The following is a 27,995-nucleotide window of genomic DNA, read 5'->3' on the forward strand; positions in this document are numbered from 1 at the left end:
GTAATCTACATTGTGTTCATCATCACCTGGCATCATCCAATATATTTTTGCAATATGATGTAAGATAAGCAGGAAAGAACATCAAACCAGTTAAATCCAAAGTGATATATATTAAGGATACTATTTACAAAGCAATGAGGACATTTGAGATACAAATACAGAGAAAGAGTGCATGGCTTTATATTTTAAACTAACTACAACATTATTGTGTTGTATTATTAGTTATAAATTAATTAAATTCTGTGTTCATATAAAATGCAAAAAAAAATGCAAAAAGAAAGATTTAAAATAACAAGCACAGTTGACAGATATTAAATAACCGCGTGATGAGTAAGAAAACAAATATTGCTTTTATACCTTGTTCCAAACCCTGAGATATGCAACAAATTGATCTCTTGGCGCCACCTACAGGCTAAATCTAAAAGTACAACATTATTTAGTTCCCTTGTTTTAATGATTCATTTTTGGATTGTAGCTTCACTTGATGTTTATTTCCTCAGAGGTTTTATTTAAGGTTATTTTGGTATGTTGTTTAAAGTAGTTTAACTTCCTGGACCATTGCCCATCATCTAAAACAGATTTAATTTAATATGAAAATGTCTTTGATCTGGATCCGGCCCTTATGTCACCCAACTGTCCATCCGCATGCGTTTGACGGTGGGGCTCTCTCCTCCCTCGGCGCGGCTCATGTGGCCGATGGGAAGTGAGTGGAAGTCTGATCTGTGCGGGTGCTCGTCCCGGTCACTGGTGCACCCTTCTTGGGAGCTGCAGGAGGAGCCCATGCTGTCTGTGGGTGACCTGCCCACCTCTGCCTGAACGGAGGGGTGAGCCGTGTGAGGGAGAGGGCCCGCTCTCATGTATCTGGACTGGGTCAGGTGGTCGCGCGGGGGGGACGGCGGCTCGGCTTTTATGTTGAGGTTGTGGTTTGCGTTGATGGTCAAACTGGAAGCGGTTGAACTGGGGACAGACAAATACACAGAGCTATTTAATCGGTTACATTGACAGTACAACAAGTAAATAAAGTGATTTAAGAACAAAAAGTCCACAACAAGTAAGAGTGGAATTGTAAATAACAGTGTATTTTTTTTACTTAGTGTCCCGTCTTTGCTGTCTGTTTATGTGACTTAACCAGGCCAAGCAGCGTGACTAAACCTGTGTGTGGAACCTCTGAATCAGAAGTATTTACCCCAGAGAGTTGAGCTGGTGTTGCTGCCACATTGCCATGGAGCTCAAAGAAGGGCCTGAAGGGGAGAAACCTGACAACTGAGCGCTGTTCAGAGAGTAATCTGCCACAACAACAACACAAACAAACAACATCAGGAGTATTTAAGGGCACGACTAAAATGATAGTTGCATAACCCAAAAGGTGAAGAGAACTGTTGGTCTATGTCTGTTTACCATTAGTATAGGCAGAGCTGCACCCAGAGTAGACCAGGCTCTGGTGCAGGCTGGGGGTTGTCATGGAGACCACAGGGGTGGACAATGGTTGACTGGACTGGCTGCTGTTCACTCGATGATTATTCTGTAAACATTTAATATCAAGCTTAAATTAGAGATATCTCAATTGATTTTGATTTTATTTCAGTCACAAGTATTAATAAACTATTGCAGATATTTGATATTTAAGTTACACAATAAGATTATACTATAAATATGTTTGCAATAAATGTATAAAAAACACAGAACACAATTTGAAAATATCTAAAACATTAGTACTGGTAAATAAAATAAAATAAATACCAATGTTTTTAGAATCTGGAAATTTCTTTCCAGCAACAATTCTGAAAAGGCCCGTTTATTTTGTTCAGTATTGAGACTTAATTATCAAGACTCAATAACAGTTTTAGCATCAATAAGTATTTGGGTATTAATACTTTAGACAACCATTATAGAAAAATAAATTTTCTTGTTGGTTTATTGTGATAAATGCAATGCACAATTCAGCCACAAGGGGTCAGCTGTGTCATAGTTGTCACTTCACTAAATGTTTTGAAGGAAAGCTTTACATCCAATAAGAGATGTAATATTACCACAGTTAAAACTGTATTACATATTATCTCATCATTAGATATTAAACCATTTGACACCTGCTTTAGTGACTAAAGTTGTAGTACATTTTATACTGTAGTGTTCTGTTTTCTTTATCCAATCATCTCGTGATAATTGTGTTTTATGTTTAGACCATGAGGTGTCATTTTCATGACAGTTTCAATCAATCTTTCCAATCAATCCTATTCCAATTTCAGAGTTTCACTAACACTTAATCCACGATTACGTCCCACATCACGTTACACGTATGTTTGTTCAAAGCCCCTCAGCTCAGTGTGGGCAGTAAAGACGGCTTGTTAACTCAAATGCATTGTTCCTCTGGCAGTTGGTGTTTTAGTGTGACAAGTCAGAAATGACATCACCCTGAATGAGATCATTAGTGCGAGACTCTGTGGAATAACTGCTGCTCGAGTGCCAAAACGCGTCCTTTAAAAGTAGCACTGGTCTTCTCGTACTATTGTCTGCTCAGAACCACCACTGCCTCCTTCATCCTGTGCGATTCTTGTAAAACTTTTGAGAAGAAAGGGTCTTGAAGGATGTTTTTGTAAAGGACCCACCCCACAGCTTACAAAAACACACACACAAAAACACACACACACACACAAAAACACACACACACGCACAAAAGAGGAAGTAAAGTGCAGTTTCAGAATGAACAAACACAAGAGCAAACCCCATGACCACAACAAACACACTCGTACTAAATGCTCTTTTCTACTCTTTCTAGTACAGCTCACCGGCCTCTGCAAAACGCTAACAATAATAGTCGTTTTCTAGTTATCACCGAGTCAGATTATGTATTCGTGGTCTCATAACACTCCGACAGATGGCCGTGCGCAAATTATCAAAAAAAAGAGTTGCCAAACAAAGTAATTATGCGTTTTCCAGCGCAGACGGTTCATTATGTGCTGTTCGGGCAACAAGAACATGTTTTGAAAAAGCTCTGGATGATACGACGCTGCGTCCAACTGCTATTTTCCCTTTGCGATATTATGTCCAAACAATGTACTGGTACGCAATAAACAGTAAGCTTTCCATTAGCTGCACCATTTAGGCTAAACGAATAAGTTAATGTAAGGTGTTTTTTTTATTACCTGAGACATGTTTTTGGACAGGGGGATGAAAACTCTCAGGTCTTGTGTCTTGTGCTTGGATGTAGATGTAGGAGGGGATCTGGGTTGCAAGATCTTCCCCATGCTGCTGCTGCCGCCACTGGATGGCCCCACAAAACCATTCGCTAACAGACAAAAAGAAGGAATAAAAGCATCAGACTTTACTGTAACGTCCGTGGAAATAACTATGCAAAAGAGCAGCAATTTCTTTTTACTGGCAGTCTCTTTTTATTTTTGAGATTGCACAATAAACATGGACAACCTTTTGCCAGCGATGGGAGGAAAAAGTGGTGATGTATTATAAAAGAGACGCTAATGAATAATTGATGCGGTGCTCTTTGCTTTTGACATTACGTAACGTGTTCATATCGGAGACACGTTCTGAGGGAGGAGAACCGTGCAGCGTTCACTGTTCTCCCTGTGATCGGAAGTGAGTTTGACCCTAAAAAACAACCTAAAACATGTAAATATCCTGAAATAGCTTAATATTAGGAGATGGTGTTGAAGGAAGACATATTTCCCTACGCGACAAATAAGCAAAAACCTTCACTTACCGTACCAAAATTATGTGGTTTTCGGGTCATTAGTACGATAATTATAACATATATAGATCAATATTTAGTTGTTATTGTTGCTTTTAATGGTGGCTGGCAGCACACTGCAAAGGTGTATTTACCACCATCTACTTTATCCGTTAGACTTTATTCCTTAAACCTAACCTCCCTCGTCTGTCATTATATCATTATATCATTATGTCATTATAATACATTTGTAAACTGCAACACTGGTCCAAACGGCTTGATATTAGAAATGAGACTGAGAATGGGATTTCACTGTAGCCATTACATTTATTCATTAGTTTAGTACCGGTATATATAGTTTTTAAATAAATTCACCCACATAGAAGTTGATTTTGACATAAGAAGTGCCCTTTAATATCATACATTAAATTAATTTTCATGCCTTTATTTTTAATTTGTATTTATTTTGCTCTCTCTGGTCTTGCCTTGGTTCTTGTTTTTGTCGTTTTATGTTTTAAATAAAAAAATAAAAAAAGAAGTGCGATAAAAGAACACAACTCAAACACAGGAATTGCAAAAACTCAGTTAAATCCACACCAATGTTACCAGATCCATTATGCTTGACCCCCCTGCTTGACCCCCCCTGCTGACCACCCTGCCGACCTCCCTGCTTGACCTCCCTGCTTGACCACCCTGCTTGACCACCTAAACGCCCCACGCCGGTTAAAGGTTGATGTTTGAAGTGTGAGCGGTGAAAGGCGGACCCTCACCTGTGGTTCCTGTGGGTCTCTGAGGTGAGTTGTTCCTCTGAAGCTGACTGTGAGCTGCTGCGAGGAGGCCGTTGTCGGGCGGAGCCGGGGCGGGGCCGACACTGCTGCTGTAGGGCACGCCGTGCAGAAAGACGGGGGGCGCGTGACCTGTGGACTGTGAGTGAACGATTCATTACAATACTTAACTTTTGTTTACTTATACTGACGGAGAATTTATGTTGTTGTTGGTTTTAATGGCGGCCAACCGTCAACTTTATTCTTTAGACTTTATTCTTCAGACTTTAGTTGTTCTTTTGTTTTTTTGGAGCCGAAAAACAGAGGAATGTACATGAAAAACCTGACAACGTTCTAGAATTTTCAGTTCAGAATCAGAAAAGGTTTATTGCCGTTGTTAATTAACAGAATTAATAAGCATAGGAACTTGCTTTGGTGATTCAGTGCAACATAAAAGGCCCAAAGTCACTGGGATAGGCTCCAGTCACCCACGACCCCGAAAGGGAACAAGCGGTAGAAAATGGATGGACAACCTGTATAAGTCAAAAAGAAAAAAATAAATATATCTGCAGTAGGATAAATAATAAAAATAGATTTAGTTTAAAGTCTATATGAAGGTTTTTCTCCTGTTTTTCCAAGTATGACTTAGTTTGGTAGGATAAAAACCTTGGTAAATGTTTATCTTAGTTTTATATCCAAGAAGTTGCAGTTTGTGAATACATTTAGAAAAATAAAACAAACTTTTAAAATCACAGGAAAAGCTGCATTCTCTCTGTGATGTCATCAGTATGCGACGTGCCGTTCGTAAACAGACTATTGCTCAACAAAATAAAGGTGTTACAGTATAATAGTCTCACTGTCGAATCATAGCTGCTGTGTAATGTATATGGATTTTGCCTCTTGTTTTCAGTACGGTTGCTAGGTAAAACTTGTGGAATTACCTATCTACGTCATATTTTCTGCCCATGTCCAACCAGGAAGTGAAAATATATACGTTACAAAAATGGTAAAACTGGGGACAAATAGGCAAAATCTTTAGTAAAACATGAAATATAAATTGTTCACTGCGTTTCACTGCGTTTTAGTGAAATGTGTCGTACAAACTGAGCTGTAACAGTCAGAATTCTATGGTGGAATTTGTTGTTTAACTGCAGATTTGTTCAACCTGGCATCGCATTCAATATCTTCTCTTCTCTGCATAAATAAACCAAAAAATAAATTATCATTATTATTTGTTCAAAATGACATGGTTTCATTATTCAACTCCAAAGTCTTTATCGTGGCCAGTTGACAGGACTTTAATGACACGTTTTTGAGTCTGTTCATTGAGAAAATGAATTGTTATGCAGCGTCCGAACTCTCCAACTGTCGCTAACAGTCCAGCTTAGCAACAACGGAGGAACTATTTTCACGTTACATTTGAGATCATTTGACCAAAACAAAAGCTCCATGGAAAAACTTTATGTTGAAAAAAAAAGCAAAGAAACATATTATATTCATCAGTTGCGCTGCTACTCACTGCAACTCAGTCCAAATGTGGAGGATGAATAATGTTAAAATGCAGACGTTTGTTTGTCATACTTGAAGTGAATGAGTCTAGTCACTAATAGAAATAATCAGATTAAAGATTTTCAAATTCACCTTTTAGATATTTCATGGCAAAATACAATGTAATCAATATGAAAGTTTGCTCTTCCCCACCATCACGTTCTAGAATCTGAAAACAACCAATAGGCGTTTCCAAAATTTTTAAAATACGGTGTAGCGTAAATCACATACTTTGAAGACGTATAACTACAGCAGAGGACGGTAAATGCACCTTTTTTTTTTTCTTCTTCTTTTTTTTAAAGTAACACAATAACAACATTCTAAGATTTTGACATCCTTCGTTCCACAAACGCAAATATCTGTTTTTCTCTCTATCTTTCTCTACTTTTTCTCTCCCTCTCTTTCTTCCTTCTCTTTCTCCTTTATCGCCCTCTCTCTTTCTCTTTATTTATTTATTAAGGTGTACAGCTAAAGTAGTAGTAGTAGTAGTAGTAGTAAGAAGAGGAAGAAGAAGAAGAAGAGGAAGAAGAAGAAGAAGAGGAAGAAGAAGAAGAAGAGGAAGAAGAAGAAGAAGAGGAAGAAGAAGAAGAGGAAGAAGAAGAAGAAGAGGAAGAAGAGGAAGAAGAAGAAGAAGAAGAGGAAGAAGAAGAAGAAGAAGAGGAAGAAGAAGAAGAAGAGGAAGAAGAAGAAGAAGAGGAAGAAGAAGAAGAAGAGGAAGAAGAAGAAGAGGAAGAGGAAGAGGAAGAGGAAGAGGAAGAGGAAGAGGAAGAGGAAGAAGAAGAAGAAGAAGAAGAAGAAGTTTTTTTTTACTTTTACAGTATAGCGTAAAACAAGACGTAAAACTTCTATGGGTGGCGGTAAATGCATCTTTTTCAGTTCATTAAAAGTAGCACAACAACAACAATCACAACAACAATCACAAGCGCTCAAAGGACTTACAATTTTGTGTGTCCTCATCATGTGGTCAAACTCCTCATTTATTTTCTTGTACTTTTCCTCTGTGCTCGGAGCCAGGATGTAGGAGGAGTCTGCGTCCGGACTGTCACAGCCTCGGTGCTCCTTCTTGTTCAGGGCCTGCAAGTGACACGGCCACAAAATGGAGTCAGAGGTGTATTTTACCAACAAACGTGTTCTTCTTTCCGGTCTGAAGGCTTTAGGAGACCGGAGAACTGTAGAAGGAAATAGGGCTGGGAATCACAGGGTCCCTCACGATACACGATACACGATACTCGATACTCGATACTATCACCATTTTGCAATACATGCCATGATCGATATATTGCTCATGATATTATACCCAATACATTTTAATAAAATTTTTCTCTGCTAAGCCACGACCAGCAGAAACTTAGAATTAAACACACCCATTTTAATCATCAAAACAGTCAAAATGTCACAAAATAATTACCGTATTTTCCAGATTCTATAGCACTGGAGTATAAGTCGCACCAGCCAAAAAATGCATAATAGAGAAGAAAAAAACATATATAAGTTGCACTGGAGTATGAAATGCTGTTGCAAGTGTGAAAATAACAAATAATATCACATAGTCGCATAGTCATAAGTCGCATAAGTCGCAAGTCATATAAGTATATAAGTATAAATATAAGTAAAAGTCGCACCCCGGCCAAAACTATGAAAAAAGGTGCGACTTATAGTCCGGAAAATACGGTATACCAAAAATTACTCATGGCGATATATCGACACGGCAGCCCACGATAACGATACCGTATCACCGAATTTAGTATCACATTTCAATATTTTGGCACACCCCGAGCGTGAAACATGGAGAGCGAAGGAGGAGACATTCTGCAAACGGCCGAGGTCGAGTTGGCACCGACAACAAATGTGCAACACCTTTAACCGCAGTGCTACAAACGAGCGCAACTAAATGTCCCCGACGTACGTTTGGTGCATAAATACAGACTGACTTTCGTCTTAATTTCTAATGCGTCACAGATCACATAATAAGTGACATTTTAGTTCAATTTAGCAGAAAAAAAAAGGAAATGGTCAAAGATTTGACTCTTTAACAATGACATAATATCACATTCTGAACCGTATATATACTAAAGGCTTTTATAATGTTTCTCAAATGTTCAATGATCTGGGCCAAGAACAGGATTTGGCAACGTGACCCTGACTGTATCACGTTGTGCTGTAAAACACACGGGCGACTGGACTGACGCGTGTTTAATCTGAAGCACCTGAACATTGGCGGGGCCGTCGCCGAGCAAATCAAATCATGCCAACAACGCGCGTGCCTGGCCTCTGACATCACTTCTCTGGGATCCATCATGTCATCTCTTTTCCTCATTACACGTCATAAGAGTGAAAAGCGACCAGACGGACAGTGTTGTCAACTATTGGCCGGGCGAAATGACTCGAAAACGAATCTAAAATCAACATCGAGTCGTCTCTAATCGTTCAGGCTTTTGAGTCGGTCTTTTGACTCATGGAGGTCCAGGGCCAAACTCCTGTCAGTGAAAGTGGTAAAAGTGAAATGTGGTCTGGAGCCGAGTTCAGATCATGGAGGACGAAATCTCAAATGTTTTTGTTTTAAATTATTAAAAGTCTGTCTTGTTCAGGAAATTCATATTGAAAGCCATATTTTATTAGATCTTAATAAGATATAGGAGTTCATAAAAACTGTGATCAATCAATATTAGAAAAAAAAACTGAAAACAGTTTTTTGTCATGTGGCCCAGTCCTACTTCGAACAGACTTTTCCATGTCTCCAAAGATCTCCCGATAATATCACGTCCACTAAACACTGTCTTTTTGTCATGCTTTTGGATGCTGGTGACTGAAACCTCGAAGTCTCCTCACTTACTGTTTTGTATTTTTCATGCAGGAGCTCGATCAATGTGTCAGACACGAGAATGATCCTAACTGGAATGTTGTTGTTGTTGTTGTTGTTGTTTTATGGCGGTTGACATCCGAGTGTTGCATTACCGCCAGACTTTATTCCTTAGACTTTGTCGTAGTCCTAAAAGTTCTTCTTCCAGTGCCTTGACTTCCAGTGCTTTGTCCTCAGACTCTGTCGTAGTCCGTAAAAGTACTCCTTCCATTGCTTTGGTGTTAAAAAGTCTACGCCGTGCGTCTACGAGCTGCCACTCGTAGACGCACGGCTACATAGTTTCTCAGACTCTCTACTGGAATGTTGTTGTTGTTGTTGTTGTTGTTGTTTTATGGCGGTTGGCATCCGAGTGTTGCATTACCGCCAGACGAATGTGTTGCAACAAAGGAGAGAGGGGTGAACTATTCATGCTTTGAAAATATATCATAAATATTCATTCCAGACAAACTTCAAAGCAAATAGCAGTACACTGCAGTTTAATGACTCTGCCATGGTTATTAATGCTGTCAAGGGAAATGAGGCGGGCGGGCGAGCCATGCGGGGAGAGGATGCACTTTTGTTGCTCAGCATCAGGAGTTTGTGAGTGTACACAGTCTCATATTGACATGTAAACTCTGCCTGACCCATAACCCACAGGGAGGACAGCTGCTGTTAATCACACATAATGACTTGTAGATTTGTACATAGCATATACATCAAATAAGAGCACTATGTCTTTATACAATATATATATTTCTTTGTGCATTTCCTTATCAGGTTCACGAAAGGACATGCAGCCAAGTGGGATTTAATTTAAGTTCCAGGGGCTATTTGTGGCTCCACACATGCCGTTTCTAACCACTACATCATGTCTGGCCGTGCACAGCTATCTAAAAGTGAGGGGCCTGAGAGTGCGGGTCTCCTTATCATCTCTAATGTCAAAGTCGGCTTTAGTGGATCTGGTGAGGCATCTGGATGTGTGCCACTGCGAGGCACGGCCTGCCACAGAAATCATCTCAGTACAAAGCTACCAAGCGTGTTACAGTTAGAACTGGAAGATTACAAAATATTCACTTCTGAAGGTTTTATCCATGTTTTGATTAAATCTTTTCAAATTTGCGAACGTGGACTTAAAACTAGACTAAACCGAAGAATCAAATGATGTTTTGTGTCTCAGGTTTTGACATTATTGGAGTTTTCACTTTTAGATAAATGTTAATTCATCTGTGTTCTCTGTAGGCGGACGGCAGAGCGCTGCATATCTTGGACCGCTGCTCTGTTGTTACTGAAACTCTACTCTGAGGCACACAAACCTGTCTTCTCATTATTATGACAAAAGCAATCTGTCAGGAGAGCTGAGCAGGACTGACCAGGACTGACCAGTTACAGTAGAGCCGTTTTCCCATAAGGCCTCTCTACCGAGTATGGCATGGTTTAGAAAATAGACGTGTGTTCCAGATACTTCTGTGTGAACTTCCATGGACAGTACAGGCAGAGAGATTATTACCTTATCTAATCATCTCAAAAATAAGTGATAAAATACAATATGCCAATTGTTGCAGACTGAGAATAAGACAAAGACGTGTGTGGCTCTGTGGCTTGGAGCATATTCACATCACGCAGTATCAAAGATCTACAGAAGCTTTTTGTCTGACTCAATAACAGCCACAACAAGGTGTTACTTTACAAACAGTCAAATGTGCAGCACTAATGTTGCAAATAAACTGACCGACATGTAAAAGAGCGAACCTCTGGCAGGTCAGGCTTTGTTTTACGCCGCTCGTCAGCCTGCGTGACGACTGTGGGAACAAGCAAATAGACATCTTAGTAGGCAAATCCTGTTTGTGTTGCACGGATGACACAGGTGTCTGGCTGTGGTCAGCTCTACTCTGCTGTTTGTCATAGTGTGTCCAGTCACTGTGGGAAAGAGCGACACTCAAATCAGGCCGTTCAACTAAGAAAACAACTAAGACAACCCTGAGGTGCTCCTTTACATGAATGTATTTGTTTTTCAGTCATTGATGCGGCGGCAGAGATGACTGGAGCTTATCACATCAGGCAGTAAGGGTCTAACTGCCAAAAAACACAAAGGGACGGAACATCAGTGGATCTGTAGGGCACAATCTGTTTCTACACACATTCCTTAAAACCGTTTGATGTGGGTTTACTAAAGAATAACGTAAAAACCTCAGCTTTTGGAAGTACTAGTCAGCTATGTTGATGTTATGCAGGTTAGAAATCCAAATGTCACCCAAAACATAATCTGCTTCTATCTCGCAGTCGGCACTACCTCAAACCGTACTGCACGAGTCGTGATGGAAGAGGCGGTCGAGGCAGTACTTTGCAGAACACACACATTAGAGGCTTACATAAACAGGCCCGAAGTGAGTCACGATGACCATTCAATTTTAATGACAGCGGCAGCAGCAGCAGGGACGAGTATGTGGAGTGGGAGACGGGAGAACCATGATGCAACAGCCTCGGATTATTCTGCAGAAAAGCTCAAAATGGAGGCTCGTGTTTGGGAAAAGGGTGTCGTTTTTTTGTCGGAAGTGGCAGCAAATACTTTCACTGAAGATGATAAAAGCGAGGCGCCAACCGTCTCACACAAAGTCGCCAAGCTGCTCCTGCTGACTTATCTCGGCGCGATCCTTTCGGCGTGAGCTCATGGTAAACATTGACACGGGCTTTGGCGGCTTACCTCCACGATGTCGGAGTTGGTCCTGCTCTCGTGCGGCTCGTTGTACTCGGTGTATTTGAGCAGAACTTTGTCCATGTCTGTGCTGGCGTACTGGAAGAGCTTGTTGGAGCTGTTGAAGATGATCAGAGCGATCTCGCAGTCGCAGAGGACGCTCAGCTCGTAGGCCTTCTTCATCAGTCCGAACTTCCTCTTCATGAAAGTTACCTGCGGCGCACACATCACACCAGCTGAATTAAATGTCACGGTGTGTGGGTGTGTTACAGTCATTGTGAGAAGAAGCAAGTTCACAATTGAAACATATTGACACTTTTGCAAAAACATGATAATTACTGTAGTATGTAACCAGGTTTATGTACTAAAGGGCATTTGAGAAACCAACAAAACCAACGGCATGACATTTTCTGGAGGTGGTGCGTCCCCTGCGTGAATCCATGGAAACCACACGAGTTAAACCACACGTGTGAACGTTCTCTATAGAGACAGACACATCTTATGCTATACTGTGGAACATCATAGCCAAAAGGAACCACATTTCTATAGTAACAAGCAGAAGGAGGCTCCTCCAGGCCAAGTGCGAGTCAGGTTTGTGGAGAAGCAAGCCCACTTACAGTAGGCACACTTGTTTTTGTTGTTTTTTTAGTGCAATAAACATGCTTTTATATATTTGTATTTGTAATTGTAATTGTATTTTTTTTATTTTAATTTTAGTTATGTACTCGGGCTAGATGATCAATTTATCTTGACATCCTTTATTTTGTATTACATTTTAAAAAAGAGAAAAAATATATATTCTCGGGTCCACCAATTAATCGCAAGTAATCAATTATCTCAATAATTGACAACTCATTTAATAACAACCGTTAACTGGTCGACACATAGGTTCCAAAACATGCCATGAGATGAGGAAATACGTTTCACGACTGATTGAATTCCTCGATGTGCTCCACCAGGATCCTCAAACGGCTCCAGCTTCATCCGGGTCAAACTTCGTACAAAGGCTAAATCGATTGGCGAAGCGATCGTTAGTTACAGTTACATCCACATCCGCCTTTTACATTTAGCCAGTGGTCTGTATCCACCAGTGAAACTCCTCCTGACCGCGGCCGAGTGGACTGAATGACACGCCTGTCCCGCGCCTTACAACACGCACATGCCACATCTCCTTTGGAAACTCGAGTGTGCATAATCTGCACCTCATCACGAAAAAAGTATAAATAGCCTGCATGTTTATTTGCTCGTCGAAGCAAATGTCAGGGCCGGGGACGTAAAGTTAAATGGATATTTGCAGAGGAAGATGAAAGGGAGCTTAGCCGCAGCCATCCCTCGTATGACAAGACTGTATCTGCAATGAAGTGGCATGAAAAAAGAGAAGGCTCAAGTCTGTCAAAATGGAAGCAATAAAAGCTCACACACTTTGACACCATCTCAAAAGAATCTCGTTCCTGTAACCTGGAGTCTATAAACAACTTTCACACAGTCGTATTATTCCAATTTGTATTATTAATATTGGGATTATGTGTCGTTGTTCTTTTGCTCCTTATAATCAGAAATCAGAATCAGAAAAGGTTTATTGCCAATGAACAGAATTCACATAAGAACTTGGGTTTGTTATTCGGTGCAACATAAAATAATGAACAATGAACAATGATAAAACAACCAACAATATAAAGTCAAAAAGAAAAACAGCTTAAATCTGCTATAGGATCAAAATAAAAATAGATTTTCTATGTACACACAATTTACAGTTGAATTTACAGATGTAGTGCAGAAAGTGAACAATGCGGTGGTTAAATTATAGATAAAGTGACAGGTGTTTAGGAAGTGTTCATGAGTCCAGACTATAAGTCGCAGTTTTTTTCATAGTTTTGGCCGGGGTGCGACTTATACTTATATTTATACTTATGTACTTATACTCCAGAGCAACTTATATGTGATAGTATTTGTTATTTTCACCTTTGCAACCACATTTCATACTCCAGTGCAACTTATATGTTTTTTTCTTTTTTATTATGCTTTCTTTTGGCTGGTGCAACTTATACTCCAGTGCGACTTATACTCCAGTGCGACTTATACTCCAGTGCGACTTATACTCCAGTGCGACTTATACTCCAGTGCGACTTATACTCCAGTGCGACTTATACTCCAGTGTGACTTATACTCCAGTGCAAGTTATAGTGTGGAAAATACGGTATATTGATATGAGCTACTGTGTCTAGAAGGAGTTTTCCTCTTTTTCCTTTGTTTGTCAAAGCGTAACTCCATCAGGAACACTCTTAATGTCGTTTGTCCCCGTGCGCACAAACTCTGTGGTGATTTGGACGCTCTCCACGCGTGATGCACTGGAGAATGTCAGATCCATGCGTGTGCGGCGCGTGTGTCCCGGAGCGGCGCACACACACACACGCAGACCACGGCCCGGTCATGTGTTCGCCCTCCGCACTGAGCAGTTTGCACCCTTTAAGTGATTCACGTGCGCTCAGCTTCTGGGATCCTGATTCATAGTAACAAGTCCGCCGTTTAGAAGTGGCTAAACGATCACGTGGGTGTCAGGCTGGCAAGTCATTTTCACTTTTTAAACTAGAAAAATAACGGTGTGGATGCACGAAGGGCTCGACGAAATGGCAAAAAGACAAAAAAATATTGTTATTTGTGAACTGATCCTGTAACTAGGGCTGCATAATATAAAATATATAAATAATATAAATAATATATATATATATATATATATATATATATATATATAATATATATTATATATATATATATAATATATATTATATATATATATATTATATATATATATATATATATATAATATATATTATATATATATATCTATATATATATAATATATATTATATATATACATATATATATATATATATATATATTTTTTTTTTTTTTAAAGTGATGGCCTTTAATTATTGCTACCGTATTTTCATAGTTTTGACCGGGGGTGCGACTTATATACTTAAACTCCGGAGCGACTTAAATGTGATTATTTATTATTATTATTTGTTATTTTCACATTTGCAACCGCATTTCATACTCCAGTGCAACTTATATGTTTTTTTTCTTCTCTTTTATGCATTTTTTTGCGACTTATACTCCGGTGCGTCTTATACTTCGGAAAATACGGTATATCAATATTGGTGAAATATTTTAGAATACTTTTTGACACAATAATTACTGTTGTATTGAAAAAGTGTGTCAAAAAAAGAAGAACAAAAAACTTAACGTAGACAAACCAAGAATCAATCAAGGATAATTTAGGAAAATAATTGCTAAAATTGCCTTTTTTTGCGTATTTCATAAATACAACCAACACTACATCTGTGTCCGATGGTGAACCTTAGTGTTTTTGTGATATATTTCGTGTAGTCGGCCAATACTGCAATATCGGTTCAGGTGACGTCATCCTTCAGGCCTCTGTCTGATGTAGCTCTATGATAAAACATTGAAGTGATGACTCTTTTGGAACACTGACAGCTCACTTTCCAGAGAAAATACATTGGTGATTCAAACTGGCCACATGTATAACTTTGACTTTGATACAAGTTAAATGAGATGAAAATACTAGTTGACGTAAAAGTCTCTTTGACCCACTTTTTTGTGGAGCTCCACAGTGATCGCCCACCATTTGTTTTATGGAAGTACATTTTACTTTTTTTCCCCATCAACAAAGAACAAAAAGCATTCAAAGTTAGAAAGCTAGCTTGGGGCTAATCAGCTACTTTCCGTGGTATAAGTAATGAGCACAAGTACTTTCACTTAAAGTCGGTTTCTTAATCAAACCGCTAATTTATTCAAACATTTAGCTACATTTTGAGTTTTTAATGTCTTTTTTGGATGGAAACCAACCGTGTTATACACCTTAGTTACCACATAGCTGCTTAGCCTCCTCTTGATAACGGATTTTATCAAAAAAGTCCACAGGAAAAGGAATCGGAAATTTACGCATCGGCTTTGAAGTTGACAAATCTAAACTACACCAAAAAAACATCAAACATCAAATAGAAAATGTCACAATCTGAAAATGACGTTTTTTGCTGCATCGTGCGCAGATAAACTGACCAACTGTTGGAAAAGCATTTGCCTTGGAACATTTTTATACTTCCACAGCGCTGTACCTCTGCAGTGACGGTATCTTAAGCTGCACTATGCGATATCCCAATGAATGCTTGACAGTTGACGCTCCGCAGATAGTAGTAAGCACACAAATTGACTTCCCGATATAGTTTACACACATCTATATATATATATATATATATATATAAAACTGGCACATTGGACAGGCCAACAGCAAACTAGTGTCTATTTAAAAATGTCTGAGGCGACCGAGCATCAAATACAAACACAAGCGTGCATATTTATTTTCCAGCCACATCCCTATTTCCAGCCCTTCCTTCCAGACAGACTGGTATTTGTTGTGCTGCGCGGCTGATATATATAGAGGAGGCAGACAGAGGGAGATTCCAGTGGCCGGCAAAGCGGCGGCACTTGCGAGACGCCCGAGCAGAGCGGTCCAGTGTGTCCCTCAACCCTGACCCACCCTGCTAATCATAGGGCGCTGTCCGGCCCGAGCTAACCCGAAATGACTGCCCTCGCCACCACGGTGACCGCTCGCGACCCGGAGCCGCTCCAACGCGGCAATCAAAACAACCTGTGGAAATCGGCAGGGGAAATATATAGCGAACGTACCTGTCGATTCCTCTCGTCGAGTATCCGCGTGATTTGGATCTTTTTTCTTCCCATTGTGACGACGGCGTGTAGACAGTATGAAAACTATAAATATATATATATCTGTATCTGCCGATCAGTAAGTTTCAGATGACTAGAGATCCCCAAAACATTGTCTTGGCGTGAGCACAGTCAGTCCAGCTCCGCATGGCTCCCTGAAAAACAAAGAGAAAACAGGCACGATGCGCGTTAATCGGGCATATTCCTTTCCTTTGACTTCTCCGTGACACTGTTCTGTTCTCCGAGGCGCAAGAAGATCAGCTGCTTCTCACCCAACTTCCCCAAAAGGAAAAAGTGTATGCAAACCACTTTGAACTTGTCTTACAACACGATCTGCAAGTTCAACAAGCGCTCACTCTGTTCTGACTCAGTTCACCGCTAAGTTTCCTCCCTTTGTGTTGGTAAATGGCTCACACAAATGACAGTCTGTTTAAACACTGTGACAGCTGTAAAAGAGCAGACGGCAGCAGATGGATTCACATTTTGAAACATAATATCTTGATGGTAATGGTACTGACATTTAGATGATATTGAATGCATATCAATATCAAATTTGATGTGCAACAATTGCTATTTAAAGGGTATAATGTGATATTTCTGCACTTTTGTGATTCATTTTACAGGCATTTCATATTTGGCTGATAATTAAACCTCCTCTAACAAGTTTAAAGACATGTTTTAACATATTTCTGTTGGACTGACATAATATGAATTCGAAGTCGTTATCGCGATACTTCAAGAAATATTGAGGGATTCACTTTTGTCAATATTGCTCACCTTTATATTACAATCCAAGAATCCAATAAAAATAAAGCAAATCAACTTTTAAACTGTATTGAATGTTGCCTTCAAAATACAAGAATTACCGTATTTTCCGGACTATAAGTCGCACCAGCCAAAAAATGCATAGTAGAGAAGAAATGTAGAATGTATGTATGCTAACGCTAATACCTTCAGCTACATGACGCACAGACAACGAACTGTGGTAAGTGTCTGGTATGTTAACGTAACATATTAACAGTTATTCAGATAACTATAGCATAAAGAACATGCTAACAAGTTTACCAAAGCATCAGTTTTACCCCAAATCACTAAATCCATTGAATTCATCTTCCTCTGTGTCACTTCTAAACAACTCCCCAAACTCCAGAGGTAGAGGAAGTGCAGATTCTTCTTCTGCGTCGCTCAGAGCCTAGAGCGCCCTCTTGTGGTTGTCAGATAATAATCAACATGTGAAATGCGGTTGCAAATGTGAAAATAACGAATAATATCACCCATAAGTCGCTCTGGCAAAACTATGTAAAAAGGTGCTGCTTATAGTCCGGAAATAAATATGGAAGTAAATACGGTACTCTAAAAGTCACCGACTGTATGTGATGGTCATATTTCTCTTGTGCATATAAACACTCAACATAATCAGATATATATATATATATATATATATATATTCATTGGGTCATTAAATGTAAATGTACCCGCTGACTCTAAGTAGGGGCTGGAAAATCAAGATGAATCAATCAAGTTTAAAGGTTTATAATATACAGAGCATAACGGAAATCATGATTATTTGGAAATAAAAGTACACCGTACAATAATCTAGTTATTACGGATTAGAGAAGCACGAACAAATGTCTGTATCGTTCACAATGCAGAGCAGCAATGCCCTAGAAAGTAACAAACAAAAAACAATCCAAGTTGCTCTTTTTTAAAAGCGATACGTTAAAGAAACTGCAAGAAATCCTCAAGCAACGACCGAGAACGCCGTCCACCTACTGTCTGTTCTTCCAGCTAGCAGCTCATCATCTCCCGTGAAGCGATAGTGTTGCCTTTAGGGTCTGTTCTCGCTCTGTAGCGCTGCAGAAGTGGCCACCTGTCCCTGCCGTCTCTCTCCCCGCTCGTCTGGCTTCCACCCCGAGCTCTTTAGCGCGCTCCTAATCTGCTCCGATCTGGGAGGAGGCAGAGTGTGGAGGCGAGGCTTTACGCTAACCCTCCCTGGATTACAGCAGCGCGCGGTGGCCGGCGCCGCGATCGAGGTAATGCGCAGAAAATACACGCAACTTACAGCAACTATTGATTTTAGTCACGGCGGCCCACTTGGCGACTAGATGTATTCCGTTATGGACGTGAGATCAAGAAGGAAATTGCTTGGACCTGGCAGAATGGTATTATAAGATTGTATTTATTGTATGGGGCAGTGTTTAGTTAAGCTTCATGTCTTATTCTTTCTATTTCAGAATCCACAAAACACAAAGATGAAGCCAGTAGGGTTTTTCCTTATCATCCTCCATTGTCAATTTAATTGTTTAGTATACATTGTGTCTAGAGTATAAATCCAGGGTTGGGCAAGTTGGCTTTTTAATGTTAAAGTGCACGGACATATACAAGGGCTATGGAGGAATGGTACCTTTAAAGTTTAAAGGTACCATTCCTCGATTTAAACCGTTAGCATTTTGTTGATAGTTCTTGTCCATAGTAAAGTATGCAGTATTTTAGTTGTGATATTGAAAGAACTTGACCTCTCTCTGTGTCCCAGGTATGAGATAAACACGATCAAATCAAATCAGCTTTAACAGATAAGAATAAATCGGCATTACAGTTGTTAATTACATAAAGATAGGACACGCACAGGAAACACAGGCTCAGTTGTGCTCGCTACACATGGTTCCTTTCATACAAAATACACGTCTTTGTGTGAAATATCTAACTGCCCTAAAGCAGCAAAGTACAGCTCACTCCCCTTTATTAAAATGCCTTAAAACGACTACAGAAATTGACAACAAAAAGGTTCATTTTGCCAGGCTCGAAATGCGCAATGAAAATGTTAAATCTCACTTTGCTACACCTTGTCTCTGCTGCACTTCCTCGGACAAGTTGAGCGGATCAATGCAGATGTAATATGCTCCTATGGCAGAAACCCTATCTGGCTGACGTGAAAATCAATAAAGTTCCCTGGACGCGCTCACAACAGCCAACACTAACAGCACAACGAGCTACAGCGCGGGATCCGAGCATGTCGAGAAGACTTTGCTAGAAACGCAAACGCTCACAACTGATCAAAGGCTGATAACAGAAGTGCAATGGATGTTTCTGCTCAATTCAATCTGTTCAGAATGATTCAGGAACTTGTTCTGCTTCACTCGGCTGCTTTTCACGTAGCGTTAGTCGAGGAGCAGACCACAGAACCCGTTAACATCCCCCTGAAACATCCCGTTATTGTGCCACCCTTTTGCTTTATAAATACAATTAAAATTAGAGACGCCCACTCAAAGTTCAGATATATTGCTTTTTTTGGCCTTCAGCAGTTTAATTATGACTAACTGATTAAGAAGAAGAGGCCAACTCCTTCACACGGTCTACTTCCTGTTGTGCGCCGCATACCACTTCCTGTTTTATGACCTGGTGTTTTCTCCCCTCAAACCGCACATAAAAAAGCATACCACCACATTACTATAAACTCGTGAGTGAATGATGCGGAGTTCATCAGCTTCTCATTAAGGACCCTGGTTTCATCTCTTAATTGGGTTGACCCCGGTGTGACCTCTACTCCACTCTCTGACTCCCGGTCGATGAGACGCCATGATATATCGACACTTGTGACTTTGTGGGACGATGTAAACTAGTGGGTGACACGAGGCCCGGAGTCTCACACTCTCAGCCTCTCAGTTCATAAATGGACTGTTAATAAAGGTTCTGGAGGCACATGTGAAGTAAACGGACCCTCCTGAGGGAGTGAGATCAGCCTCGTCGTTTCCTGAGCGAGGAGCGAGGCAAGTCAGTGACAATGCATGGAAAAACACAGTTGAAGAGAGTTAAAAGGCACATGAACATCTTGAAAAACTGAATCGCGAGTTACTTCATCTACCACAAGCCACAGAAGCTGCAGTCTGCTGAACTGAACCGCCGGAGTTTGGAGCGCTTTTACAACAGGAACATTGGTTTCACAGAAAAACTGAGGAAACTACAGCATGGCTGGTGCGAGCGCGCAGCGCGGCGGGGACTTGCGCTGCCTTTAATCCCTCACACAAGTCAGACAGGCTGTAGCCGCTGGATTCGGGCCGCTCCATATTGACATTGGCCCATGTGATTTTCAGGTCACCGAGCTAATGACTTTTAGCCCCATCCACGATAATTAAACTCATCTTCCCCCGGCAGCGGTGCTGACGTTTAATGGCAGGCTGGGGATGAGATGGCTCAAACTGTCACAAAACATGCGACCCCGGACAGATCTGCTGAGCTTTGAGGGCCCCGGGAATCTGTAAGGAAGGACGAACGGTCTAGAGGCCCTTCACGCTCATGAGACTTTGCCTTGTTGCCTTGTTACTCGCTATTGTGCTAGTAAACTCAGTGGGGAAGCCGTCTGCTCAGTTAATTATCGACTCACTGTGATGTCATTTCATTATTGTGTTGCTTTTACGACGGTGGCAGCGCGCGGATAAGATTTTCCTGTCTCAACTCGGAGAGAGTGACGCCTTGCCAGCAATACAGACTCAAACGCAAGCTGCTTCTCGCAAACTACCCTTGCCCACGCACACTAATAAAGAAAGTCAAGTTGCTCCGGCATCTACTGTTCTCCGTCACGGTTCCCTTCGAGCTGTCAGCTAAAGTCGAGGCCGTGGGGCGCGGTGAAATGATGCGCCTCCAAAAGTGTAATCGGCGAGCATGTGTCGGATTATCGTCCGGATGGCCACGACAGGCCGCGAGATTGGCCGTGGATGCTAAATGAATGTGATATTTTTAAATCTGCAGCTGCTCCGTGCTCATTCCAAGGACTCCGGAATTCAACGACTTATAAGGACGCGACTTGGAAGGCTGAGTGATCGCTGGCTGCGCTCCACGCTCCTACTGTACAGTACGCGAAAACATGACCACAAACTTGAAAGTGCGTGGCAAGTTAGGGGGGAAATTGCATGGATTGTACAGGATTTTTCTGTCCCGATACCAATACTTGGGAAATAAATAGCCGTCATTATCGACTAAAGCTGAGAAACTTCAGCAAAACTTGGTAAAATGTAATAAAAAAGTTGGGGTGGGTGACCAAAATGTACATGTACTGTAAAATTGGAAAAAGTCAAACATGTTAATTTTATACCTGCCTAATATTAATATTCCAAGTCTAATTTAAGGTGTGCAGGCACATTGGAACCATGTCAAATGCTACATTTTTAATGGTTCACTTCATTGTCGGGTTGTCTGTGGCCCTCAGCGCCGTATAAGTTTAAAAATGTGGCCCCGAGGGAAAAAAGTTTGGACACGCCTCCTTTAGCAACCCACTCCTTGCTAAAAATCCAAGTCCCCAAATCATAAATTCCCTGAACTTTGACCCAGACGGCCTCGATCAGCGTAATGATGCCGTCTTTCTTGCTGTGACAAGCGCCATGGAACAGAACTGTTTTCAGACTTTCAATGTTGTACAATGCAACTGCACAATCGCAATTAAAAGTATTTTCCAATCACAGCTCGAACAGCAAATGCCACTGGAACCAACAGCGACCGCCAACCACATGTTTAAGGAAGAAACTGTCCTATTATTTTATCCCACAGACTTTCCAAAAACAATATTATATTTGAAGGGGGAACGCTTGCTCGGGAATAATCAGCTATGTGGCAACAAAACACCACATAACCTTTTACTTTGATTTAAAATTTGTTTCTGAAACTTTATAAACTGAGAAGCTATTAATTATTTTAGGCAAATTTTAAGTTTTAAATGTGTTTTTGGACAGAAAAGAGCCGCATTAGAGACATTAGACACCAAACAGCTACTTTGTCATGCCGTTAAACTTTTAATATTTGACATTTTTAAGAAGTTTATGGGAAAAAATGAATGCAAAATGTACTTCTGGAACCTGAACTCCTTATAATTCAAACTCAAGACTGAGAAATGTCCGGTTCATTTATTTTGCGTATAATAAGACATCCCGAGTTCGACTGTGACACAAAACGTAATCTATATCTGCATCTTTTGATCTCCTCCGTGATATTCTAATGAATTCTTTAACTGTTGTGTTCTCATCGGAATTCCGCGCTTTCAGCAAAGTCTTCCTTTTTATGTTGCGGCGAGCAGATCTGAGGCTCTGCGCCGAGGGTCCTGCAGGCGCTCTCACAACCGGTTTCACATTGACTCACGGGCGGTCACATGGGCACGCTGTGAAACGAGAGCCTTTCCGCCGCTCAATAAACAGACTGTACGCGCGGAACAGAATGCACGGAGCAAAGCGGCGCATTCATCCGAGCAGGGGCGCGAGCAGCTGAGCCGTATTTATTAAAATGAAATATATGGCATACGCTAGTGCCTGTCAGTTTACCTTTGAACTAAACTTGAATATGTACACGGCAGGAGTAGATGTTATAATGACACTAGGAATGTCACAATATCCGATTTGAATTTTTTACAATTATTGTGAGAAAAAACGAACGATTATTGAGACCAAACGACAGTGAAATCTTTCATTTTCTTTCATTGCTGTTGTCTTAAAGGTGGTATGGACGATTTTTTTCAGCAAATTTTTTATCATATTTTCTCGTGGCGTGGATAAATCATTTGTCCTGCCACGTATCAATCATAAAACGCACCTACCGCTCACCTGCAGCCGTGTCAGGCTCGTCCCCACGTTTCCGCGTGTCTAAGCGCATGGATCTATCATAATATAGTTCCCTCAGTGTACGGGGCAAAATGTAGACGGAGAAAGACAGTTCGAGCTGACGCAGAAGTGGACAGAAATCTACGGGAGACGAGCGATGCGATGCGCTCCGTTGCGCTAATAAACAAACGCACGTGTGTGTTGTATCAGTCCGCACGGGGGAGTGCGCATGCGCACTTCCGCCTGCGTTCTCAAATCGCCAAAAAATCGTCCATACCGCCTTTAACGTGTTACTGTTCCTCAGGTTTGTGTGCGGCTTTACAAAACTGACCTTTCTGAAGGACAAAATTAAGTTAAATGTGACAAAAATAGACGGATAAAAAAGTGGTTTGCATTTTAGGTCTATTTTTTGGACTATAGAATGAACTTAAATGACTTAATTTTCCTTAATTTTAACTTGCAACAACAATAAACCATGAATAACTACTATTATTGATTAACCGAATAACCTTAAAACCCCTCATAAAAGTTGGAATTTAGAAAAGTTTGTTATAAAAGTATAGTTTAACTTCTCCAGTATACCGTATTTTCCAGACTATAAGTCACACCTTTTTTCATAGTTTTGGCCAGGGTGCGACTTATACTTATATTTATACTTATACTCCGGAGAGACTTATATGTGATATTATTTGTTATTTTCACACTTGCAACCGCATTTCATACTCCAGTGCGACTTATATATGTTTTTTTCTTCTCTATTATGCATTTTTTGGCTGGTGCGACTTATACTCCGGAAAATATATACCTGTATTACCATTTTGAATAATCTGTGTATTTTAAGCTATAGTTGTTGGATAGCATTCCCAATTGGAACTACATTTTAACTTCACTTTAGTTTTAAACATTTGGGGGCGACCTCATACTTATAGACATGTTTTCTTGATTGTGCAGCTTTTTCGCGGCGTGCTGTGGATATGCTGTAAGCGCCGTTGCTGAAATAAAAACACCTTTAGGAGAAACAGGCCGTGGCGCTGTGGAGTCCCAGACCACATTCAGGCCTGGACCTCGTCTCTGCAAATCAGCAGTGAGTTTAATTAAGCCCCCCCCCGCGCCGCCATTGGCCCCCAAAGTGTTTAAGTTGGCACGGCCGAGGGAACCAATTTAATCTCACCGACAAAGGCAGTTTTATGCGACTACAGGAACGTCGACGGCAAGACTAATATTTGCAAATTGTTTTATTTGATTTCTGTATTTACCCAGAGTCATTTCCGTGCTCTTTTTTTTGCTATTTTACCATCAAACATCGGCAGTGTGGCCTGGTGGTCAGACGCAGGCAGCCTGGGGTTTGGCTGATATGAAGAAATGGATTACCGTATTTTCCGGACTATAAGTTGCACCTTTTTTCATAGTTTTGGCCGGGGTGCGACTGATACTTGATACTCCGGAGAGACTTATATGTGATATTATTTGTTATTTTCACACTTGCAACCGCATTTCATACTCCAGTGCGACTTATATATGTTTTTTTCTTCTCTATTGTGCATTTTTTGACTGCGACTTATACTCCGGTGTGACTTATAGTCCGGAAAAGACGGTATTGGGCGTATCAGGGCCGTGCGACAAGAGGGGAAGAGAATCTAGGGAGGAAACTGATGATTCTTCTAACTCTCATTCACTGTTATGAGTCAACACAAGGAGCATGGCTAATTTATAGTCACAAACATTCAAATGTGCTGGAATCCATTTGTATTTGATCTGGTCTAGGCCCCATTTAAATGCTAAGGTCATTTACATAATATACTTTCTTAATCTCAAAAAGGGGGACATGTTATGTAAAATCAACTTTGGAGCGTTTAACCGGGTTGTAAAGTTGTTCCGTCATCATTAGCGACTCAAAACTATATCAAGATTGATTCGCGCACGTTCGAGTAATCTTGCGCTGGTCCGAAAAGTTTGGTTTTCACATACCCCCTATCTCCGCCCACTTTTCAGCACTTACTTGTGATCATTAAAAAAAAGCATAAAGGGTTAAAAATGTCACATAATCTTGTTTTGACCGTAATACATTCATTAAAATCTGCTGCTTGTTACAGTGAAATTACATCATCGAGAGGGCGGGGCTTCTCTGTCCCGAACTAAAGTGTTTCGCTTAGATCAATATTACAGTTTACGGTGAACAAAATACAAAATCATTTGCTATGTATGTTACAGTTTAATGCTAAATACACCAAGACAAAAGCATATGCTGGTCCTCTGGTGCTGACAGTGCGATGTTTTACTATAAATGTTGTAATAAACTAAAGAAAAAAACATAAAAGGGTCAGATTGGCAACCGTGACCATGGTTACCGCTGGCAAATCCATCATCAGACATCAAGAATTGTATTACGCTTACCAACAACGTGGAGAAGCATGACCACTGATGATGACAACGACTGTGAAGCGCTGGAGAAGTCACGAGTCTGAAAGAAAGATATATAAAATTACACTGTGAATTATGATTACAACAGCCACTTTGACAGAGGCGAAGGATAAAACAGTGTCGGGTTCAAGTACCGGTAAGTACTTTCTGTTGTCACAAATATGTGCACGACAATTCTACACACTCGTCGATACAAAGAAATGTCCCACAATGATGTACAGACACCTCCCCCTCATGTGTCATCACTACTAATGTTGAGAATGTACCTGTGAATAAAGTAAATGTTGTGTTGTGCGGCGCTATAGCGTAATAGCAGGACGTTTGCACATGGTCTGCATGCAATAATAGAAGGATTTATCTCTCGTCGAGCTGGAAGTACGCGCTCTGATTGGCTGCCCTTCGGTGGTCCGCCCCAGTTTCACTTCACCGTCTGAAAAGAGGTCTTCTAAAACATATAGACGCGCCAAAAATGAGTGCATGCGGGTATTAACGATGCGCCAAAGGGTTTGTGAGGGCGAGGTGTTAAGACAGATTTACCAAATTTTCCGTAGTATAAGGCGCACTGTCAATGAATGGTCTATTTTCGATCATTTTTCATATACAAGTCGCACCTGACTGTAAGCGAAACAAAACGTGTACCACACAAAATCGCTTCGAGGTCAGTGAGCACAACCAGAATTCATCCATATATAAGGCGTACTGGATTATTATTATATAGTTTTTTGAGAAAATTGAAGGCTTTTAAGTGTGCCTTATAGTGCGGAAAATACGGTAAATACTTCTTCTTTTCTTGGTGTGAAAATGAGGTACAGCAGCTTAAAGTCAAGAGAAAAAATAAATGTTCAAGCCAATCTTTTTGTTCCTAAAACTATCATTTGAGTTCTTACAATTAGGTTATACTACACCCAACCAAGCTTAATGATTAACTAACCAACTTATTATGAATTTCTGCTGAATTATAATATGAAATAAATAATGCAACTAAACAACGTTGACGTCCATAGCTCAGGCATTAGCATTGTTCCGTAACCGACCATAAAAAGAAGAAGAAGAGAAGAACTTAAAATAACCTTTAAAGAAATAACTAAAAAAAACATACCGGTAAATACATATTCTGCCATTAGGGAAACTAGCAGGGGAAGGAAATAGCACTGGGGAAACGGAAAGACACAATGGAGCAGAGGGGGTTAAATGTCAATCACAAGGGAAACTTCATCAGAAAAAAAACATATCTCAAGTACCTCATGTCCAGAGAGTACTGAAACTCACTTCAGTTGAGCTAATAAACATGACATCTTATACTTTGCCACGTTTATTCTGCGCAATAAGACATTGTATTACATTTAGGGCTGTGGTCGTCTAAAGACATTCTTGTTCTTCTACTACAGTATGTCCATGTATCTGACCCAAACTGCATTACAAAAAGCAAAAACAACTATCTATACAGAAAAGTACTAGAAAACAGTGTATTTATATGTGAGATTACATCAAACCCCAAAATCTTCAGCCATAACTCACTCCTTATCTTCTAGTTTTCACCCCCGTCCCATCCGAATCCGTTTAATATAAATAAATAATTGATCGACTGATGAATAAGTTTGTTCGAGTAAGAAACCCTCATTGCACGATACAAAAGCCCGATCCCTTTCTGCTTTTGTGTCCGCAGTGCACTTCTCTACGCCCAGTATAGCCTATATACAGTGCACACACAGGGCGTCCCAGATGCTTCCTGTGGTCTCGGCAGTATGATAACAGGACAGTGTGACCATGACCTGATTACCTGTCCCCTCAAGCCTGTAATCACAAGGACCAGAAGACAAGCGCTGCTGCTGCTGCTGCTGCTGCTGCTGCACAGAGGAGGAGGCTACATCACAAGCTCTGCTAATGGAATATGAAAACAAAGAAGATGGACAGCAGCCGCTTTGAAACGGCGTGTCCTCCTGCGTCCTCCAGCGTCCTCCTGAACACGGAATTGAATCAAACTTGGTCAGGAAGACGTAGTGATGGTTGTTGTCGTCTGTGCAAAAAGATTATGGCATGACGCGGGCTGATCTATGTATGAAACAGTTTTTTTTTGGACATTTCTAGCTAACAATGCTGCTGTCAAATAGGTGTTTTGTACAATGACATGCTCAGAATATATGTGTATACTTATTTTTCAACTGCAAAAGCTCATCTATGTCCATTTTACAGAATAAGGAATCACATTTGGTGATGTAAAGGCCCAAAAGAAGCAACTTATCCAAGTACCTCCCTTCAAATCATAAGCTTGATGAAAACCTAATGACATTAAGATATTAAAGGCCATTTATTGTCTAAAAATGCCAAAGTCATCTTGGACATGGAGGACACATTGAAAATGAACCACAGCCAAACACAACAGTAAATGTAAGGGCTTTAAGTCGTCCAACATCACCACAAACAGACTAGGGAAAAGTTGTTTGTTTGTTTGTTTGTTTGTCCTTCCTGCGGTCTACAATTTAAACAGCGGGACATTATCCAGTATTTAACTTGACATGATGAGGCTCTGGTCCTGATGAACTGTCCTGACCCAAAGTGAAGCATAATAACCACATCGTAGCAGACGTAAATAGCAGTGTTTATGTTCAGTGGAAGTGACTTACCCGCGTGCTCTCTGCAAACGCGCTGAATGTTGGGCTCGAGCCGCAGGAAAGTGGACAAATCTCCCGTTTCGTTACGTTTGAGAAAGTGACAAACT

The 27,995-nt window shown here is 40.6% G+C and overlaps 1 protein-coding gene across 1 annotated transcript; it reads right to left on the reverse strand.

The window, feature by feature from the left end:
- Nucleotides 1-90: 90 nt before the first annotated feature.
- LOC140381306 (myocyte-specific enhancer factor 2A-like) lies at nt 91-27,995 on the reverse strand. The gene is made up of 10 exons (XM_072465340.1): nt 27,901-27,995; nt 25,250-25,316; nt 16,236-16,429; nt 11,535-11,738; nt 6,934-7,068; nt 4,453-4,606; nt 3,144-3,286; nt 1,399-1,522; nt 1,187-1,286; nt 91-957 (listed from the first exon to the last, which is right to left on the reverse strand). Exons 3-10 carry the CDS (start codon nt 16,287-16,289, stop codon nt 621-623), a joined length of 1,251 nt encoding a protein of 416 aa, XP_072321441.1. The 5' UTR covers nt 16,290-16,429; nt 25,250-25,316; nt 27,901-27,995; the 3' UTR covers nt 91-620.

This window comes from Eucyclogobius newberryi, unplaced genomic scaffold, assembly GCF_026437365.1.
Source record: "Eucyclogobius newberryi isolate DKJ021-1_F unplaced genomic scaffold, fEucNew1.0.hap1 SCAF_5, whole genome shotgun sequence".
In the NCBI taxonomy this organism is placed as follows: domain Eukaryota; kingdom Metazoa; phylum Chordata; class Actinopteri; order Gobiiformes; family Gobiidae; genus Eucyclogobius; species Eucyclogobius newberryi.